Genomic DNA, 21,419 nt, shown 5'->3' with positions numbered 1-21,419 from the left:
AGATTAAACTCAGTACTTCTTTCTTTTAGTATATATAAAATCGTTTGTCAAAAAACAAAATTGTGCAAAATTATATACTGTTAATAATTTTACACTGTCCAACGAAAACTTGGGCGGTTAGCCCAAACCACAAACAACAAAAAGCCCAAACCAACCTTACGACCGAAAAAAAAAAAAAAAAAAAAAAAAAAAAAAACCAGCTGCCCAAAAATCTCTAAAACCCTAACTAAAAACCCTGGAATGTATGAAGCCTCTGCAACCTCTGTTAAACAAAACCCCTTCTTCTTTCTTCTTCTTCTTTCCTTCTTTCCTTCTTTCCTTTCCTCTTCACTGAACAGCGAACGAACCATCAGAAAGATGACATCGTCGGAGAGAGAAGAGAAGCCGACGAAGATGTTCGGGAAGCAATTGGCGGCAGCGGAGGACTTCGCGGCGGTGCGTGAGCTCTTCCGCCACCACATAGAGTCATTCGATTACCTTGTCACTAAGGGTCTCGAGGTTCTACTCAGCAAGATCAAGCCCATCGAAATTGTCGACCCTTCCACCAACAATACGCTTACAAATATCCTTTCTTTTATTTTCCTTGCATTTTTATCTGCAATTTGTTTTGTTTGAGCTCTTTTTTTTCTCTAACCATTTGGATTAAATTAGTTGATTATTGTATTGAAATGGATATGTTTGTTCTTGACTTATCTTACTCTGGTTGGGTGACCCTGCGTTGTACCGACCTTATAAGGAAGAGTCGAAAATGATGCAAGTTCCTCTGCTGCCTTTTGAAGTAAGTGTCAAACACTCAAATATGTGTGTATTTGTATACAGGTATGATTGTGTACATGATAGGCATTAATGGGTTGTTGTTGTTGTTGTTTAAACAGTGTAGACAGGCTAAACTTTCCTACACGGGGAAATTCATGGCAGAAGTTTGCTTTAAGTATAATGATAGTGGAGCTGTTATAAGAGAAAAGTTCAATTTTGGGCAGCTTCCCATCATGCTACAGGTCGGTGTTCTTTCCTTTTTGTTCTTTAACTTTATCAGCTCTTGTATTTGTTTGTGATTTGTAAATCGTGCAATGTAGTCATATTCCTTCAAGCGATTTTGGGAATCTGGGATCATGAATAGGGCTGGATTTGAGCCTGAAAATAAAGTGTTGACCTGAAACGTTTTTGCGAGATGTCAATAACTGGTTGTTATTTGTATGAACTCATCAAAACATGCTTACTTTTGTTGACTCTTCCATTTTAGTCTTCTTGTTGATGGATGGCAAATGATCATTGTTTGTACAATGCAGTCAAAGCTTTGCCACTTAAGAGGTGCTACTCCCCAAAAGCTAGTTTCTTACAAAGAAGAGGCATCGGAAATGGGTGGGTAAGTATTTTGATTTCTCTTTTGTTTTTTATCATGTCATCATGTGCGATATCTTTACTTTCTGTTTTTTATTTGTCTTTACTATACATTGTGTGCTTTGTTAATTCTTTTTCTACATTTGTTTTGTTGTAGTTACTTCATTTTAAATGGGCTTGAGAGAGTGGTTCGGCTTGTTATATTGCCAAAGCGGAACTATGTAAGTGAGCATTTTCATCTTATGCAATGCAGCAAATTTTTGGACAGGCCATCACCCTTGTAGCCAAAGCGCATCTCTTCCCCAACCTTCTTTTTTCTTGGGGGTGATTGTTTTACAGAACTCCTTTGCAACAGCATCCCAATCAGAATGAATAGATTGGGGGAGGTCTTGAATTCAAGTTAGATTGGGAGTGGGTGTTGGAGGGAGAAGACTTTGCGTTTGCTACAATAGGAAGCTAATCAGTAGCCTACTTGATACTGTTCTCTATAGTTTAACAGTAGGATTTATGGTGGATTTCAATCCTCAAAGATAGTTTTGGAGGAAGGATGCTAACTTTCTCAATTTGTTTTTCCTGTTGTTCCAGCCAACTAGTATGGTGCGAAATTCATTTCGTGATCGAAAGGAAGGATATACTGACAAAGCAGTTGTAATAAGGTTTGGTTCTCTCTCTACACATGTGTGCTTGCGTGTTTTATAATAAGGTTGATTTATTCTCTTATAACTCATGACATAGTATTAGTAATAATAGTGTCAGTCCTAGTTTGTGAGATGCATATATTAAAAAGAGAACAACACTGGGGACAGGGTGTACCCTGCCCTATACCCAACTATTGAAACAACAAAACAGAAACCAACGGGATAAAACAAAAGGACAGAACTCTTACCAAGGCATTGCGACAACTATGTCAATGAAAATTAAATTACGATGGATGATAGTCTCTTCATAAAAATGGGATGAAAAGGTTAAAGTTTCAGCTTTGATTGGCATTTCATGCAATTTGGAAGGTAAAGATACATCATAAGCTACGGTGTTTGCTTGGTTATTGCTCATGGTAAGGCAAATTCATGGTGCAAAGGAGGAAACCACAGTGAAGCGTTACTCCTCACTGGTGTGTAATGTGCAAAGGAGATCCCCAATTCAAATGCTCCATTGTCAAGTTGGGTATTCTTTAGAAATGGGAGTTCAGATTGAGTTGGTAATTCCAGAAACTTGTAATGCATTACTTTGTGAGAAGCCTACATTTTTTTAAGGGAGTAAAAGTGGCATGGTGACTGGAAGGTGGAGAGAAATAAAAGAATCTTTTAGTGTGTTGGGTGGGGGGGGGGGGGGGTGTTCGATTATTTGTGGGACATTATTTGTTTCTGCACATCTTTATGGGTTAAAATCATATGCTGTTTGTTTTACAATGGATTGATTCATTCAGAATCTTATTGAATTTCGGTTAGATTTTGGTTTAAAATCAGGAGCTATTCGCATTTAAGCCCTTTATAACATTTGACTTTAGAGAAAACCACTTTAAACTCAATACTTTTGAGGAAAAAAAAACACTTGGTAATGTGAGAAGGGCACCAAAGAATTTCTTAATCAATTAGAGCATAGCGAGTGGATTGATGAGGGATTTTTTTTGTTAACTTGAGCACTTGGTGCGATGGCAAGTGCCTTCGCCCATGAGCGGTAGGTCTCGGGTTCGAGACTTGGGAGCAGCCTCTCCATAAATGGGGGTAAGGCTAGCCGACATTCACCTCTCCCAGACCCTGCGTAAAGCGGGAGCCTTGTGCACTGGGTACGACCTTTTTTTACTATAAAATCAGAACCATTGCCATCTTTAGTTGTTAGGAATTATCCAGATCCAGTAGCAGCTTCTTTGTGCAAAGGATATGTTGTTTTATCTTGTTTTGATTTTCCTATTACTGTTATTTCAGATGTGAAAGAGAAGATCAGTCTTCAGTAACTGTCAAATTGTATTACCTTCGTAATGGAAGTGCAAGACTGGGATTTTGGTAAGTGATTTAATACTGACTACCAAAGTATTTTGGTTTACTGTTTGGAGAGGCAACTAAAATGGGCATGTATATGTATTATATATGGATTAAATATTTTTGCAGGATACAAGGGAGGGAGTACTTGCTTCCTGTAGGCGTTGTCTTAAAGGTACTTCGAAAAATACTAGTTACAGATATCTGTATATTTCCACTTTTGATGAAAGTGCTTGAAAATAATGTGTATATCCTCTCTCTCTCACACACACTCTTTCTGTCGATTCTTGTTACATCTGGTTTCTGTATCTTTTGAGGTTGATTAAAATTTAATGATCAGCAATCAAGATTTATATTTTGTAGGCGTAGATTTGATCCAGACTTAGCTAGTTGGACAAGAACACCTTTTTTGTTTTATAAAAAAGCAAGAATCCTCTTCACGTATTCTTTTTTAAATCATGATCATAGAGGCTAACTTTTTAATTCATGATCATTTTTTACTTTATCTCAGGTATATTTTTATTACTTGATCCATTTTCTGTCTGTGAAATGCTTTCTCACATCTCGCAACATTTTTATTTTGAGGGAGGGTAAAAGTTTAAAGTGAAATCGTTGGTGGAGTTCAGTACTTGCAATTTCTTGAGAAACTAATGCTCTTCATAATTTTTATTAACTTTTATGTTAGAGTTCATATATGTATATATATTAGTTTATTTTACTTATGCTTTCTAGCAGAGAATGCAAATAGAATAACCAACCCACTTTTGCTGATAAAGATTCACAAGAAAGTCAAGTTATTCCTCCTCGTCCCCAATCACCATCTGAGTAAACTCTTCAGGACGAAAATAAAAGAATTTGTTTATTGCACTTGAAAAGATTACAGGATATCATATTGATGGTAAAATGTTTCAGTAGAATAGTTTTACTCTGCTTGACAGTTGATTGGTGCATAGTAGTGTTATATTCACATTCCATCCCTTATGAACGTGTCCTCATGTTATGTGAAGGACTAAACTTTTGGGCCCAATCTGTGTTGTGGTCTCATGATCTGTTCCTCATTGTTTTATTCTGTTTGTGGACCTTATGTTCTTTTGAACCTTTTCCCCTTCGTTGATGTAGCTGTCATGTTGTAATATATATGATTATGTTAACTTCGCCAACATGCTTAACAGGCTCTCATTGATACTACTGATCGTGAAATTTATGAGTGTTTGACATGTTGCTATGTCGAGAACTATGAGAAAGGAAAAGGGGCTGTTGGCACTCAGCTAGTGGGTGAGAGGGCACAAATTATCCTGGATGAAGTGAGAGACTTGAAACTTTTCACTCGTCATGAATGTCTAGAGCACATTGGTACTTACTCTTATCTTATCATTGTCTTTCAAATCTGATTAAAATAATAACCATTTGTATTGATTCCTTTTATCGTTATTAGGAGAACACTTCCGACCTCTTATGGGTGGATTGGAGAATGAACGACCTTCAGTTGTAAGTCATGTTCTACAAACTTTGACTCGTTTTGGTCCTTCAATGGAGTTAAGGAAAGAAGGCTACTTTACAAATGGAGTGGGTTGTTAGGCTGCTTATTTCTGACTGTTTTGATTTGTAGGTTGGGGATGCTGTTATAATGAATTACATATTGGTCCACCTTAATAAGGCTCATGACAAATTCAATCTGCTCATGTTAGCTGCTCTCTCTCTCTCTCTCTCTCTCTCTCTCTCTCTCTCTCTCTTCTATATATATATATGTGTGTGTGTGTTCTAATTTCACCCTTGGTCAAAAAAAAAAAAAAAAACTTGTGTGTGGGAGTGTTGTGCATCATTTCTCACACTTTGCGTGTCTTTAGATTTATGGTGCAGAAACTTTTTTCACTTGTGGATCAGACTTCTGTGCTGGACAACCCAGATTCCTTGCAAAATCATGAAGTCCTACTCCCTGGTCATTTGATTACAATATATCTTAAGGTATTGTCGTAGTTTGTATAATGATAACTCTTGAGGAAAACATAAATGTTTTGGTGTCTGGTATGTGGACCACAATGTCAAGGTTTTCTGCTATTCTGTGTATTGCAGTAATGTCTGAAGAATTTTATGTTGTAAAGCTTGTCTAGGGTGGCGGGATAAGTATTTACTTAGAAGAGTAGTATGTCTCTGAACACCATGTAGCAATTCAATGGTTAGTTCTAGAATAAAAATATTTTTGTGGCTAAGGCTAATGCTTCCCCTACTAATTAACTTGCAATTAAGCCACGACCAAAAGTTCAAAGGGATCGATTCAGTCATTTGATATCCTTAAGTTGTTGACCAATTGTTTTTACTAAATAATCTATTGAGTTATTGTGGGAGAGGGATTCATGCTTTTGTTTGGATCTTACTACTATTTGATGTGCCATGTAACATAACTGAGAATATGTTACCCTAACCTATTATTTCATAGTGAATGAATACAACTACATGGTACAATAACAGTGAATATCACATTTCTATTGTCAATTTCTTCCATAGCTGTTTGATGTTGTAAAGCCCTTCTTGTCTCTTTTGTGTTTTCTTTCAACTGGAGGGTAGGTTTTCTATCCCCATTATCCCAATAAACATTCAATTCGGAGAAAATTATCTTAAATTTTAATACCCTCATGTGATTATCTCAGGTTATAATTTCTAAGCATTTGAGTTCAGGGTTGTGTTCACTGTGTTTATCATGATTTCTAGGAAAAACTAGAAGAGTGGTTGCAGAGGACAAAAAAGATTATTGAAGATGAGATCAACAAAAATAAGGACTTTGATTTTTGCAATGGTATATGTTTTCTTTCTTTTATTAATATTTCTTAATTAAATCATTAAATTATTCCTCTTGTCCCCTCTCTTTTTAGCTGTGGCCCTAACCAGATACATGCATTTTTTTCTCTCATGAATTAACACTTCCATCCTGATAATGCAGTAGCTAAAGTAAAGAAGCTTATGGATAAAAATCCTGCAAAGCAGATCAGTTTAGCCGTTGAAAATATGTTGAAAACTGGAAGACTTAATACTCAATCTGGTCTAGATTTGCAGCAGGTACGGCTTATTGATTATGCTTGAGCTTTTCCACTTCATAAATTTTGTTACTAAGAGGTTTGCTACTCATAAAAGAAACCTGCCCAGAATGTGGCCACTTCTTATTATCTGAATCTTATCCCATGTATGATATTCAAGTTTACAAGTAGGCTATCTTTAGATTTATCGGGATGCTTGTTTATGATTTTATTTGTTATGCAAATATTCTTTAGAGGGCAGGCTTGACGGTTCAGGCAGAGAGGCTTAACTATTTACGTTTCATATCTCATTTTCGTGCTGTTCATCGAGGGGCATCATTCGCTGGACTTCGCACCACAAGTGTGCGAAAATTGTTACCTGAGTATGTATTTGCTTGCCAGGTTACTCAAAATCTTTTGACGTTGATTCCATGATTAAAATTTGGGTTCGACTAGATGTTTATTTTTTTTCTTTACAGATCTTGGGGTTTTCTTTGCCCTGTCCATACACCTGATGGTGAACCATGTGGCTTGTTGAATCATATGACTCACATTTGTAGTAAGTACATGTTGTGGCCATTCTTTTTAAAGTTTCGTTTTTTTCTTGTTTTTCATTTAAATTTGGGGACCTCCGAATATGGTTTGAATTATAGAAACTTTTTTCTATTGATTCAAAAGAACTACAATACAATACAACTTTTGGTGAAGTCAATGTATTAAAAGCGTGAGGCGTGGGCGAGGCGTCCGAGGGATAGCCCGGCCTAGGCGTGAGGCTTTGCCTCACGGGACCTAAGTTTTTTAAAATATACACTGAGCGTACACATATATTATATTAAAAAAAAGAAGATTATTAATCAATAATCACCCTGAGCACACACATATATTATAAATATATACACACACATATATATACATATATTATATTACATATATATACATATATATACATATATATATATATATAATAGAGGATGAAAAGCACAATGAGCACACATATAACAATGCACGCAGACAACACACACATCCATTATATAAAAAAATAAAAATCAGAAAAAAAGGCAGAGAGACGATAGTGCAAGGAAGAGGTATGAGGCAGTTAAAACCCTACCCAAAATTTGGGTTTGGGAGTTAAAAAAAAAAAAAAAAAAAAAAAACCTGAGGCCCGCCTAGGCGGCTCCGGTGACGCCTTCCGCCCACTCCCTCAAAACAGAGGCGGTAACCCTCACGCCCAACCTCAGAGGATGCCTAGGCGTGCCTTGAGGCAAGCCTTTTAGAAGCATAATAAGAATTGAACTTCTAACTAAAGGTAAAGTAGAACTCTATAAATACCTTGATAACAAAATAAAACTTCTAAGACCTCGTTTGTTAAAGAGGATTGGCTTGGGTAGCACTATTGACTGTATTGAAGGCATTTTGAAGGAAGAAATAGATGACAATTTCCTTATTTTGTCCAGTTGAAGGTTATTCATGGAGAAAAGTTGTCCCTTTTAATCCTACCATTTTTTCAGGATTAGTAGGGATATCTTTTCTAACCTTCAACTTGGACAAACTATGAAAGTTTTTTCCTTCAAAATGCCTTCAATATAGTCAATAGTCCTATCCAAGCAAATCCTCTCTAACAAACAAGGTCCAAGAAATACAGGTTACACACGGATTATTTCTCCACTCCAGAAAATTTGGAAATCACAAAAGTACCCTTTACCATCTGAAACGAATAGAAAGAAATAAGAAATTTTGAAGTAAAAGGCCTGTTTGGGAATGCTTTCAGATAAACGCTTCCGACAACTGGGAAAAAAGAGTTGAAAGAGCTTATGGCTGTCGTGCAACTTATACTGGCAAATTGAATAAAGATGTATCGTGAAATTTGATCATGAAGAGTTACGTAAGAGTGATTGCTTTTATTATTTTAAAATACATATCCAGGAGGAAGGTTAGACTGGTGCCAGCACTACTGATGACATTAAGGTGCTGTTAACAAATATCAGGGATACATTACTGAGTAATGTCAGACTTAGAAGCTAGAGAAAATATTTTGCCTCATGCGGATGTTTATTAGTGCTGTGCCTTTTATTTCCCAAATGTCTTATTTATTGCCACACTCGTCTTGGATGTGATACCCAATAACCAATTATTCCATCTTATTCAATACAGGAATTACATCCTTCTTTGATGCTCAAGGAAATATTAGAGACTTCTCAAAGATCCGAGAGTCTATTCTAAGTGTTCTGAGTGCAGTTGGAATGAAGACTTCAAAGCCAAATCTGGTTCAAGCTGGTCCTCCTGCGGCTTTTTCTGTTTTGTTAGATGGCTGTGTTGTTGGTTCTATATCTTCCAGTAAAGTTGAGAAAGTTGTGGCTCATTTAAGGAGGCTGAAAGTGTCAGCTGCTCCAGTGGTTTGTTTTTGCCCTCTATTTGTCTTTTCCTTTCTCGTTTTTTAGCCTAGCTTTTCTTTCTAATATCAATCCTTGACATTGTTGCTGAAACGATGTCTCAGATTCCTGAGGATCTGGAAGTGGGATATGTTCCGTTAAGCATGGGTGGAGCATATCCTGGTCTGTACCTTTTCACTATCCCTTCTAGATTTGTTCGGCCAGTAAAGAATATTTCAATTCCTTCCATTGAAGGTCAGAATATTGAACTTATTGGACCCTTTGAACAGGTAAATATGGTTTTTCTTTTAATAATTTTTTTACTCTGATTACATTTGCTGCCGTCCAAGATTACATTTGCTGCCGTGATAAGAATTATCGTTTTACAAGAAGACAAGTAGTTATGCTTTGTTACTTGTTACTTTTCATTTTTATTTTCTTTTTGTGATTTTTAGATGGGGTACCAGATAAATATTGATTTGAGTAACTTTCATTTTTCTGCTTTGATCATCAGGTGCTTATTATGATCAGACCCTAAAAGTATGACTATCTGGTTTCTCTGTGTGATATTAGGTTTTCATGGAAATAAGATGTCCTGATGGTCGAGATGGTGGAAGGAAAGATGGTTTCCCAGCCACTCATGAAGAAATTCATCCAACTGGAATGCTCAGTGTGGTCGCTAATCTTACACCCTGGTCGGATCATAATCAGAGCCCACGAAATATGTATCAGTGCCAGGTTCTCTTCTGTTTTACCCTCCTGTCTGTCCTTGGTGATTGTTCAACAAAAGTTTTATCTTGTATAAATTTTTGGAATCCTACTGCTAAATTTTATTGAATATCGTTGCTGTTTGAACTGTAGATGGCAAAACAAACAATGGCCTTCTCTTTGCAAGGACTTTGCAATCGTGCAGATCAAAAGTTGTACCATCTTCAGGTTGGTTCTCTTTGTAATCTTGTTATTCTGTAGCAGGGATCAAGGAAATAAATTATGAAAAGCTTTTCCTGGAACACTTTATACAACTTTTTAAGTACCAGTCCATTAAGATAGGGTTTTTTGGATTACTGATTAGCATTTGGGTGGATTTTTGTTCTCTAATTAAAAGTTCTTAGTAGTTATTCCCCACCAAGTATTTTATTTTTTCATATTTCCAATTTATTGACACAACATGAAGCTGGAACTGTGTAGTATTTCTCTTGATGTTGTTTTGATGAATGTTTGTCCATGGTGGATCCATTTTAGTCAGCATTTGTGCTAGGGAGGCATGTGATCTAATATTGCCGTAGAAGCGACAAATTCTCTTATTTAAATGGACTTCATTATTATTGTCCCTTCATTTCATCATGTGTTTTTATCCTTTTTTTGTGCTAACTGTTCATTGTTACGTTGAAAAATGGGGCATTCCCAGACTCCTCAGTCCCCTATTGTACGCACAAGTGCATATAAGAAGTACTGCATCGATGAATACCCAACAGGCACAAATGCGATCGTTGCTGTACTGTCATATACTGGGTGAGAAACTTAGATACATAAAGCCTATATATTGTTGTTTGCTTTGTTTTCTTTTAGAATTTATTAATATTTCTCCTTTTCTTCTTATGATATATAGATATGATATGGAGGATGCCATGATTCTAAATAAGTCATCTGTCGAACGCGGAATGTTTCATGGGCATATATATCAGGTTTCTTCTTGCAATATCACATGATGCTGCTTTAGTATAAAAATAGATAAATAAATAATATTGGATGAAACAACTTTGTTTTTCCCCCCCTTGTGATCTGCTTTTTATTAATTTTACACTGGTGCTTCTTGAGCTCAGTATACTAGAGCACTTGTTTTTTCTTTTGTATTGTTAGAGGTCTAATGCAATGCTTTTTAATATTGGTCACTTTTTTTTTTAGAATTTTTTACAAAATAGAGTTTATGTATTGTTGGATCTTTTTCTTTAGCTTTCCTGTATAGCTCGTTTCAAGAAATATGAGTCCAGCCTCAAAGTCGTATTACAAATTATAAGAATATGCACTGAAATTCCACGCAGCTTGGTACTTTATTCATATTAATAAATTGGAATCCAGACCAAAATTTCTAAATAATCATCCTGCAGGTCCCAGACAAAGTGAGGGAGATTTTGTTCTTGATGGAATCTTTAGCAAATCTTGTATTCATTTGGCCAAATGCATTTTGAATACATGAATTTACTCTTGTTTCTTATTGTATGTTGAAAGTCATTTTTAACGGGGTGTTTTTCTTTTATTCTTTAATGTTTTTGTATACCAAATTAATGTCGTTACTAATGCATATGGTTTTCTTCTTCTTGGACCTAAATACCCACCCTTACCAAATGATGGGTTTTGGCAGACAGAAACAATTGACTTGTCTGATCAAAAGAAGAGGTCGGATAACACCCCAACATATTTTAAGAAAAGTAACGTCGATAAAAATCCTTTGATTGATTCAGATGGTCTTCCTCATGTTGGTCAGGTTAGCATTCATTTCTGGATTTATTTTCTGCTCTATATTATCTTCTGCATTATGTTGAACCCCGATTGTTGGGATCACGGCAGTGCAACTGTTGTTGTGATATTTTGTCCAGATGCAAGCTTCTGGCCAGTCAACTGACTTAATGGTTGGATTTTGTCCTAATGCGGCCTCTGGCCAGTTGACGGACTGGAAGTACAAGTTTTTCTTAGATTTTAGTTCATTACTTTTGGGTTTTTTCGAAGTTCAAAGCCCGAGAGTTGAAGCCTAAAATCTCATCCAATATAAATGTAGTATATATAATACATATGTGCTTGCAATTATGTACTTACTTCATTCTTTGTTACTTTTCAGACAATAAAACCATATGAAGAATATTATAGCTTTACGAATGACACTCTTCATAAGCCCAGAGCCGTCAAACGGAAAGGTACAGAACCTGTTATAGTTGACTACGTTGCTATTGATGGGAAGAAACTCCTCCAGAAGGTAAGTGGACAACCTTTACTTTGGTTCCTCCATATGAAGAATATTATACCGTTCTTGTGCCAGCTTTCATTTCCTATATTACCCTTTATTTTACTTATTTTTATTTTCGTTTTGAGTAGGCAAACATACGCTTTCGACACACTAGAAACCCCATCATTGGTGATAAATTTAGCAGCCGGCATGGGCAAAAAGGTGTTTGCTCCCAGTTGTGGCCTGATATTGATATGCCATTTTCTGGGGTTACGGGCATGCGTCCAGATCTAATCATCAATCCCCATGCATTTCCTTCTAGAATGACAATAGCTATGCTGTTGGAATCAGTTGCTGCAAAGGTACTTGATTCTAAAGAATTTTATTTTTACTACATCTTTAGTATGGGCATAGTTTTGCATTCTGATGCAATGAAAGGAAACTATGAAAGATGCCGGCATGTTTCTTTGTGGCAGGGCGGTAGCTTACATGGAAACTATGTTGACGCGACTCCATTTGCTAGTTCAAAGAATGCTAATGGAGAGACTGGACCAAAATCCAAAACCCTTGTTGACGAACTTGGTGAAATGTTAAAGGTTAAAGGGTTTAACTACCATGGTGTAGAAGTTCTGTACAGCGGGGTTTATGGCACAGAACTCACGTGCGAGATCTTTATTGGCCCTGTTTATTATCAACGACTACGACATATGGTTTCAGACAAATTTCAGGTTAAGATTCAACCAAATTCAAATTTTATAACTAGATGAGCTTTCAAGATTTTCTCAAGAGTCCTATTTTTTTTATCATTGGTTGCCTTACATGTGGTACTCCAATTTGGTGTGCAGGTTCGCTCCACTGGAACGGTAGACCAGGTCACTCGCCAGCCTATCAAAGGACGAAAGCGAGGTGGTGGCATACGTTTTGGTGAAATGGAGCGCGACTCCATGCTTGCGCATGGGGCAGCATATCTGTTGCACGACAGGCTTCATACCTGTTCTGATTATCACATTGCCGATGTATGTTCCATATGTGGAAGCATCCTAACGTCCACATTCATCCAACCAAAACGGGTTGGGCGTGCGGTTTCAGGAATTCCGTCTGTAAGAGCTCCCAAGAAGGTCATCTGCCATGCTTGTAAGACAAGTAAAGGGATGGAAACAGTTGCAATGCCCTATGTCTTCAGATATTTAGCTGCAGAGTTGGCGTCAATGAACATAAAAATGACTCTTCAGGTAAGTAATGCAGCGAAAGATTGATATCACGTTCTTAGGAATGAAGAACCAATGTAAGATGGTACGTCAGTTGATGAGATATAGGAGGCGGCGGCGGCGGCGGGACACTTCACACAAGCAGCATCGGGCATAGGAACGGCGTCGAAATAGCCGTCCATGTTGGGGGGAGGGGAGAGGGTCCTTGTATGTATTTATAAATTTCCAAGAGGGTTTGGGCTCTCTTCGGTTTTCTTATAAAGATATTGTACCAGGGAACGCGAAGGTCTATCTCCGAAATGCTGAACGTAACTCTTAGCTATGTTTTAGTCATTCAAAAATTAATCTTTTAAAGAATATTGTGGGGCTAAAATATTCCATCTCCACCCGTACATGCAAGGCTTTTCGAGGGGCTCGTGGGCTTTTTTAGAGAATTATTTTTTGTTTTTTTTACAAACAATAGCGTTTTCGTGTGTTAAATGATTAGTTGTTAGGGAGGAGGATCAATGAAGATCGAGCCAGCACCAAGTTGCATGTGCACTTTTGAACGACCAGAATAACGAAGGTGTACATGTAAGGCCAAGGAAGAGTGGAATGATCATACAAAAAGTGATTTCCAATGCCAATATGGTTGGTAATGGCGAAGCGGATTATGGTGTCGTTATTGATACCACGGCAGAAGAGTTTGATGGGAGTAGCTCTGCTGAAGTAGTTTTGTGTGACATTGGCGAATGCAAGTTTCTCCTGTTAGAATTCCCTTCGGTCCTATTTCTCTCCAAAAGCTTCGTCAGGAAAGCACGAAACTTGTATGATTCCGGGGCTTTTCCCCTAGAACCACCACCAAGATTTCTACCGGCCTTCCGTGGCCGGGTTTCTGTTTGTTTTATGCACATGTAATTGGTTTGAAACAAAACATACTTCAAAATTTGTGATATTACAAATGTTGTCTTCATGATTATCATTTTCAAGAAACGAGTATGACAAGATAAGCACTACTTGATAATGCAAGGGAGCTTCCTGACTCATTTCACTACGAAAGAGGATATTTACCATCGAAAGACTTCACAAGGACACAGATAATCTCCCTTCTCATCAGATCAAACATGAGAAAACATGATTATAACTCGTCTTCCTACATCCCTTCGCGCATCGTCTTGTCTTGAGTGGCACTGGCATGTCGCTAATAATTTTTCCCCTGCAAAAACCAACCACCATGAGCTACCTAAATTTCTAGAAAATTCCATCATTTTCTCATCTCATCCGCAAAATTGTAATCATACTCCGCGAGTTAAAATTCATCTAGTTACTAAACATTGGATATCTTACTTGGTCAATCCCTGTGTGCCCCATGGGTGCAGAGTTACTTTGTTGGAACCTCTCATCTCCTCCATGTGCAGGGTATCCCTGCCCATTACCAGATGCCGTTCCTTGGCCATAAGGTCCAGAACTCGGTCCTTGGCCGTAAGCTGCAGAGCTCGGTCCTTGGCCGTAAGCTCCAGAGCTCGGTCCTTGGCCGTAAGCTCCAGAGCTCGGTCCTTGGCCGTAAGCTCCAGAGCTCGGTCCTTGGCCGTAAGCTCCAGAGCTCGGTCCTTGCCCGTAAGCTCCAGAGCTCGGTCCTTGCGCATAAGTTCCAGAGCTCGGTCCTTGCGCATAAGCTCCAGGTGTTCCCTGGCCTTGAAATCCACTCAAACGTTGCTCATCAGTATCAGAATGTGGGGGACCATAATTCCTGTTATCTCCCCTAAATCCCTGCTGACCAGGAGGGGCATAATTCCTCTGATCTCCTTGTGGGAAGTTCCTTTGTTCTTGGGGACGATAACTTTGCTGCCCTCCTTGGTTGTAATTGCCCTGATATGAAGGTACTGGTTCTCCACCTGGCTGGTATGCATCCTTCCCTCCAGCGGTATTCACTGGAATAGGACCTGTGTTCTCTCCTTGTCTTGGTGAGCTATAATTTTGTTGTGGATAATTTTGTGATGCCGAATAGTTCCCTCCACCTCGCATAGGACCCTGTTGATTATAGGAGGGGTTACCTTGCGGATTATATGATGGTCGTTGCTGATCATATCTTTGTTGGTCACGGTTCCTGTTATTGTCACGGAATCTTCCGCCCTGCTGCCTTCCATACTGAACTGGAGGTGGTCTTGGTATGATTGTACCATTAATGTATTTGTCTCCTGATATTTACAGAAAACAATTTAAATTGAATTAAAATGGTAGATATGGATGGACTAGCTCATTTGTTTTACAAGTCTACAATCCAAAACAACTTAAGTTGAATCAGCTGATAAATTGCTACCCACTATTCTCAAAGAAAACGATCATTGCATCCTACCTCCATATTCCTTGTTCTGTGGATCAATGTAAGAATCCGGCAACACAAAAACTACTCCAGGTAAACCTGTTAAAATTGAATGGAAAAGTTATTGTCGGGGTTCAAGACTATCATTTTCAATGGTAACACAGAATGCTATCCAAAACTTACCTTCGAACTTCTGTGACTCTTCCTCAGACATCTCAACCTGAAAGCCTGTATATGTTGTAGTGCTACAAGCATATATCTTCTTTTTTGCCTCTTCCATACTGATTCACAAAAATACTTATGAGAAGAAAAATCCAATGCATACAAGACCGCTGCAAGCATAAAGCTACCCGAGAAACATGTCATAGAAACTAGTAGCGTTGACATAATCACATCCAGCAAATGGTTGATGAGCAACATATATAGCCAATAATATATGTATAGTAGACAAGTTAGAATTACATTCAATAGACGATGAATATAGAAAAGAATTGGTATCATATCATCAACCAAATTCGATAGTGGAACTATGAGGTAATACATTTCACAGGCAAGACACTGTAACATCTTATTAGTTCCTTTTAAGGGTAAATTAGAGGCGATTACACCAACAAACCTTTCGGTTTTTGTTTAATCCCGAAATTATTACCAGAGCGGGACTAATAGGTGCTTTATCTTTCTCAGACCCACCAAAGGTGAATACTTTCTACAGGGACTCGTTATGGTCCACCTCGAACACAGAAGTAAACCATCAAGCTACTGTTGGACTTGAATCGGGAAGTGCTAATAAATACTACAGCGACCCTTGCAATGTATTTGTATTTTAAGCGTCCTAGCATTCGAAGGAGATTCTCGAATATATTGCTAGGTTCAAAATTACCATTTTCGTTCACAGTAGTGATTTTCCGTCTGATTTTCTCAGTAACCAAACATATCGTCGAATCAAAGCATACCTTCATAAGCATATACATAAAAATGGAGAGAGAGGAAAGATGCGTGACCTGATGTTCAAGCCTTTAGCACAAGTCTCCTCATAATTCCTGATCATCTCCTCAGCCGGAGGCTTGTTGTCCCACGGGTAATCCATGACGATCAGCCAGTGGTTGTAGTCACACCCTTCGAACAGTACCGTATTCGGGCCAATCTCGTCCTTTGGGTCGTTTCCGTACGAAGTCGGTCGCGCGGAAGAGAACGGCGACGACCTGAACGTCCGAGACTGGAGGAGGAGCGTCCAGGACTGTGGCGGCAGCACAGGGAACTTTTCGGACGTGGAGGCAGGAAGCAGAGGAGAGGAAAAGGAGTGTGGAGCTGAGAGTGCGGAGGTTGCAGAGAGGGAGCGGTGGAGGGTGGAGAGACCGCTTAGGGTTCGGCGGAGGCGGAGAGAGCTCAGCGCCATGGCTAGGGTTTTGAAGAGTTCCGGAGTTTTCGGGGTTTTAGAGAAGAGAAGAGAGGGCTCACTACAATTAGTGAAGGGGAGACCCAAAGGGTTTTATGGTCATTGAGTGAAAACTGATCGAAGTGATTCTGATCATTTTGGTTATTCGGTAGGATTTGTTAATATTCTTATTAAACTGTTACGTAAAAGTTTATGTGACCGTCTTTTTAGCGATAATTTTGTCAAACCGGCTACTCTACTTAACAAGAATATTGATAATTTTTTTACGAAATAACTAAAAAATCTTACTATAGACAAACTAAAAAAACAGTTTTATTAATTTTTATTTTCAATAATTAAAATGAGAGATTATCACTATCTTGAAGACAATTTTGGACAAAAAAAGTCAATTTATCGTTTGGTCTCCAATTTGAAATTTGATTGCTCAAGTAAAATACATAAGTATAGAAAAAAAATCCAAGAGGATCCTCTCTGGATCCTTTTTGTGAGGATTTTGAAAATCCTCAAATCGTGTCCGTTCATCGTATATAGTACGGTCAGTTTTCGTTAAGTACTATTCATATTTAATTTAAAATAAAATTATTTAAAATTATTTATGACCGCACGATGTATGATAAATAAACACGATTTATGGATTCCCAAAATCCCCATAAAAAGGATCCTCATTAGAAAAAAAAAATTGTGTAAAATAACTTTTGTAACTGAGCCAAATAAAAAAATTTGAATATAAACACGTAAATTATAAAAATAAAAATTTGAAATTTCTGAGTAGGGTTAAAAGGTGTTGATGCACAAAACCGGAGGTCTTGGAACAACGTAAATCCGGCCCTGAGTCTACAAGTAATGTAAATAACACAAGATGTATCGTGGTTCACCCCAAGGTTTGGGCTACGTCCACACTGGTTATGTATTTATCTGAGAGAGAGAGAGCTCTGAGAGTGAGAGCTTTGAGAGGGGTGAAGAGCCTTAGGAATTGGCCTCTCCTAATTGTGAAGGTGATGAGTCTTTTAATAGAATAAGGACTCATTACTTATTACATATCTGCCCCTTCTTTTATCACATAATTACATTTAAGTCTCCCGAGTATTTGTACGAGATCTAAATACGGAGGCTCTAAATATGGTATAAACAGTAGTCTCCCAAGTTTTCAGTTAAGAGAGTCTTTTGGTTGGAGACTTGAAATTTAGTCCATGTGTGGGTCGAAGTAACTAGATGTTGTCTTGAACTGATGTTCGATATGAGGCAATGCTCAATCTGAAATGATGCTCAACTAGAAGTAGCATATGATGCGAGGCTGCGAGGCTCGTGGCTTATGTTGCCTTGGCTCGGCTTGTGATATTGAAGGTGAGGGAGTCCCTTTTATAGAATAAGGGCTCGCTCCTCAATACATGAATGATGGGCTAGAGTTGATGCTCGAGGCGAGGCGGTTGCTCAGTAGACGGCGATGCTCTCTAATGGTGGTGAGGGATTCCCTTTTATAGAATAAGGGCTCGCTCCTCAATACATAAGTGATGGGCTAAGAGTGATGCTCGCGGCGAGGCGGTTGTTCAGCTGGCGGCGATGCTATCTAATGATGGTGAGGGAGTCCCTTTTATAAAATAAGGGCTCGCTCTTCAGTACATGAATAATGGGTGCTCTCTAATGAAAGTGGGGGAATCCATTTTATAAAATAAGGACTCACTCCTCAATACATAAATAATGGGCTAAGTCCCCCAAGTATTTTTCATAAGGCCCAGTTGAGGCCCAATATATGGTGTATAGTGTAGTCCCCCAAGTCTTCGGTCAATAGAGTCTGTTGGCTGGAGACTTCAAATTGAATCCATGTATGGGCTGAAGTGGCGGTTGTTCGGAAGCGATATTTGTATACCCTGCACTGAAGCTTTGTAGGTGAAGCTTTGCAAGTGAAGCTTTGAAGCTAGAGCTCTGTAAATGAAGCTTTCGAAGCTGGAGCTTTTGTAAATGAAGCTTTTGAAGCTAGAACTTTGTAAATTAAGCTTTTGAAGCTAGAGCTCTGTAAATGAAGCTTTTGAAGCTGATTGACATGAGTGATGCTCATGAATGTTTATGTTGATTGACATGAGTGATGCTCATGGATGTTGTCATGGGTGATGCTCATGAATGTTAACATGAGTGATGCTCATGAATGTTGACATGAATGTTTATGTATGATTGTCATGAGTGATGCTCATGAATGTTTATGTATGAATGACATAAGTAATGCTCATGTATAATTTGGAGTACTGGGCGTACTTTTGATCACCTGGTTGGTGACATAAAGGAAAGTACGGGTTGTACATTTCATCACCTGGTTGGTGGCATGAATGGCTAGTTGCCAAATGATATTAGAGTACGAGTTGTACATTTCATCACCTGGTTAGTGGTAATAGCAGCAAGTTGCCGAATAATTTTAGAGTACTGGGCGTACTTTTGATCACCTGGTTGGTGATAATAGCGGCGGGTTGCCTAATAATTTTGAAATATTGGGCGTACTTTTGATCACCTGGTTGGTGATAATAGCGGCGGGTTACCAGATAATTTTGGGGCCATAGGGCCTGGCTCTTTTTGGCATATGGGCCTTCGCCCTCCACATAACATTCTAACCTTTTTTTTTTATTACCCTCTGATGAGGTTTATATAGATATCTCCGAAAGATACGAAAAATAAATTACATTATTCAAAAATAAGGAAAGTAAACCACATCACTCTGGTGGGGTGTTTATTCCTTGCTTTTGCAGTGTGGGTGTTTATTCCTTGCTTTTGCTTGTGATTTTCTACTGCACTATCTCTGTTCTTTTGCTTTCGGCCTAGTTAGTGTTGTGACCTGTGGGATGACAACCAGCTTGGCATCATTATGTCTGAATTCCTTTATCTTGCTGGGTAAAGCTTTGGATGACAACTCAAAGCACCTGAGCACATACCTTGATCACAATCTTTGCTTTTCTCACTTTTCTCTTTTCTTTTTGCTTTTCTTGATCTCTTTCTACTGCATATCTCTCTCTGCTTTTCTCCAGAGCACATACCTTGATCATCACAATCTTTGCAGTCCTAGGACTTTCAAGAGTATACCAAGCCGGTGGTAAGGTGCAATTACTCTCAGCAGCAACAGACGAAACCGGAATCGGAACCCGACCCACCAACTCAGACCCGCCATAGAACAAGCCAGACTGCTCCTTATCCGGGTGACACACAGATACCACAAGCTCCTCATTCACATCATGCACCCCGAAAACACACTGCACCTCATGCTCCTGAGTAGCTTCCCAAGCGGAAAGCTGATGACTGGTCATTTTTTGGTTTAGCAATGGAGAAGGGAATATAGGGTTGGTTTGGTAGAAGCTTCGAGAGCCTAGGAGCTGGTGCCTCTTTAGGTGCAGATTTGGCCCAGTTATTCGATCCGGTCGGTTCATCTGGCGAATCAATTCATCCATCCACCGTTTAAATTCATAGCCTAAAACATTGATAAAAACTTTTCCTCCCGCCTCGTAGATCTGTTTTCAATTGGCAAAAAATAAAGGTCAGAGGGACAAGTTGCGATAAAATAAGCAGATCTAAGGATTGATGGCCTATTCTTCTATTCCCAACGGCATGAGCATGATGATGGTGGGATGGATGAGAATTCTGAGACTTGGAGAGTTTGTGTTGGTCAAGTCTGTGTTGTATGTTCACCCGTCACTGAGTCTTGAGTTGGCACGCTATGATTGGTGCTGGTCCTGAGGTAAGACCCCCAAGCTCTGCCCCTCGAAGAATAGTATGGCCTTGGACAATGCCTCTTGGTAGTCATGGCTTGATGATGCAAAGCTTGGGAGCTCGATTAGGGCAATTAGGGTAAAAACGGAAACCAGAAAATGAAGGAAATAGAGACTCCCAAAATCCCGTGGTCGTGGGTTGACCCACAAAATCCCGTCAACTGATAGGCTCTCAGAAACCCATTTTCAGATAGCAACCACATCTTTAATTTCTACAAACCCAGTGAGAGAGGGGAATTGCAATCTTTCAGTTTTCAGCTTTTTCTGTTGTTGTTATTGGGTGGGAGAGTTGAAAGAGTGTTGCAGATTGATTTGGAGGACAGGGTTGCTGGGTTTTTGCAAATTCACGGTGGAGGTGAAAAAATGAAAGAGAACCAACACAACTTTTCGTATCGTTTCCCACAGACGGCGCCAAATGTTGATGCACAAAACCGGAGGTCTTGGAACAACGTAAATCCAACCGTGAATCTGCAAGTAATGTAAATAACACAAGATGTATCGTGGTTCACCCCAAGGTTTGGGCTACGTCCACACTGGTTATGTATTTATCTGAGGGAGAGAGAGCTCTGAGAGTGAGAGCTTTGAGAGGGGGTGAGGAGCCTTAGGAATTGGCCTCTTCCAATTGTGAGGGTGAGGGGTCCCTTTATAGAATAAGGACTCATCACTTATTACATATTTGCCCATTCTTTTATTACATAATTACATTTAAGTCCTCCGAGTATTTATACGAGGTCTAAATCGAGGCCCTAAATATGGTATAAACAAAAGGAATACCCATTTTCTAGAGCAAAACAAAGTAGAAAAATATGAAAAATGAGGGGTAAACTGTTACTACATCTTTTTAAAAGACAATTTCTATTTTGCCCTTGAATCGATGAATTTACGGTATAATTGAATATAGTTAAATTGCTTAATATCAATCAAATCAGCTTCAAATGATAGCGAATTTTTAAGCCAACACGTGCAAAATACAAATTTGGTGACGTGGAACACGTGCAGCCATAAAACTTTACACGGACCAACTTGCTTTAATACCTTTAAAAAAGTTAGGGTTCTACTATAAAACTAATTGGTTTTAAACTACATAATGAATGAGCTACGATTGAAACGAAGTGGACTTTTTAGC

The 21,419-nt window shown here is 38.6% G+C and overlaps 2 protein-coding genes and 1 long non-coding RNA gene across 3 annotated transcripts; 1 reads left to right on the top strand and 2 right to left on the bottom strand.

Annotated features, from left to right (window-relative positions):
* The first annotated feature begins 240 nt into the window (after positions 1-240).
* On the top strand, positions 241-13,241 carry LOC103442024 (DNA-directed RNA polymerase I subunit 2). Its single transcript, XM_029107390.2, has 27 exons — positions 241-562; positions 699-778; positions 876-998; positions 1,290-1,366; positions 1,499-1,562; positions 1,927-1,997; positions 3,267-3,344; positions 3,450-3,495; positions 4,493-4,673; positions 4,756-4,808; positions 4,930-5,003; positions 5,168-5,285; positions 6,030-6,114; positions 6,259-6,374; positions 6,587-6,714; positions 6,811-6,890; positions 8,483-8,724; positions 8,826-8,990; positions 9,274-9,438; positions 9,562-9,636; positions 10,109-10,212; positions 10,310-10,385; positions 11,063-11,185; positions 11,537-11,671; positions 11,791-12,003; positions 12,118-12,369; positions 12,487-13,241. The coding sequence occupies exons 1-27, from the start codon at positions 241-243 to the stop codon at positions 12,895-12,897; spliced, it is 3,657 nt and encodes a 1,218-aa protein (XP_028963223.2). The 3' UTR covers positions 12,898-13,241.
* Positions 13,242-13,746: 505 nt separating this feature from the next.
* Positions 13,747-16,686, bottom strand: LOC103428950 (multiple organellar RNA editing factor 1, mitochondrial-like). Its single transcript, XM_008367086.4, has 5 exons — positions 16,153-16,686; positions 15,335-15,432; positions 15,185-15,250; positions 14,176-15,026; positions 13,747-14,044 (listed from the first exon to the last, which is right to left on the bottom strand). Exons 1-5 carry the CDS (start codon positions 16,545-16,547, stop codon positions 14,030-14,032), a joined length of 1,425 nt encoding a protein of 474 aa, XP_008365308.3. The 5' UTR covers positions 16,548-16,686; the 3' UTR covers positions 13,747-14,029.
* Positions 16,687-19,290: 2,604 nt separating this feature from the next.
* On the bottom strand, positions 19,291-20,405 carry LOC139198217 (uncharacterized). Its single transcript, XR_011583524.1, has 2 exons — positions 19,568-20,405; positions 19,291-19,465 (listed from the first exon to the last, which is right to left on the bottom strand). It is a non-coding gene; the product is annotated as an uncharacterized lncRNA (long non-coding RNA).
* Between the last annotated feature and the right edge of the window lie 1,014 nt (positions 20,406-21,419).

This window comes from Malus domestica, chromosome 08 (genome assembly GCF_042453785.1).
Source record: "Malus domestica chromosome 08, GDT2T_hap1".
Taxonomy (NCBI): Eukaryota; Viridiplantae; Streptophyta; class Magnoliopsida; order Rosales; family Rosaceae; genus Malus; species Malus domestica.
Note: the sequence above shows the minus strand (reverse complement) of the source record. Positions and strands in the feature narration are given on the sequence as shown.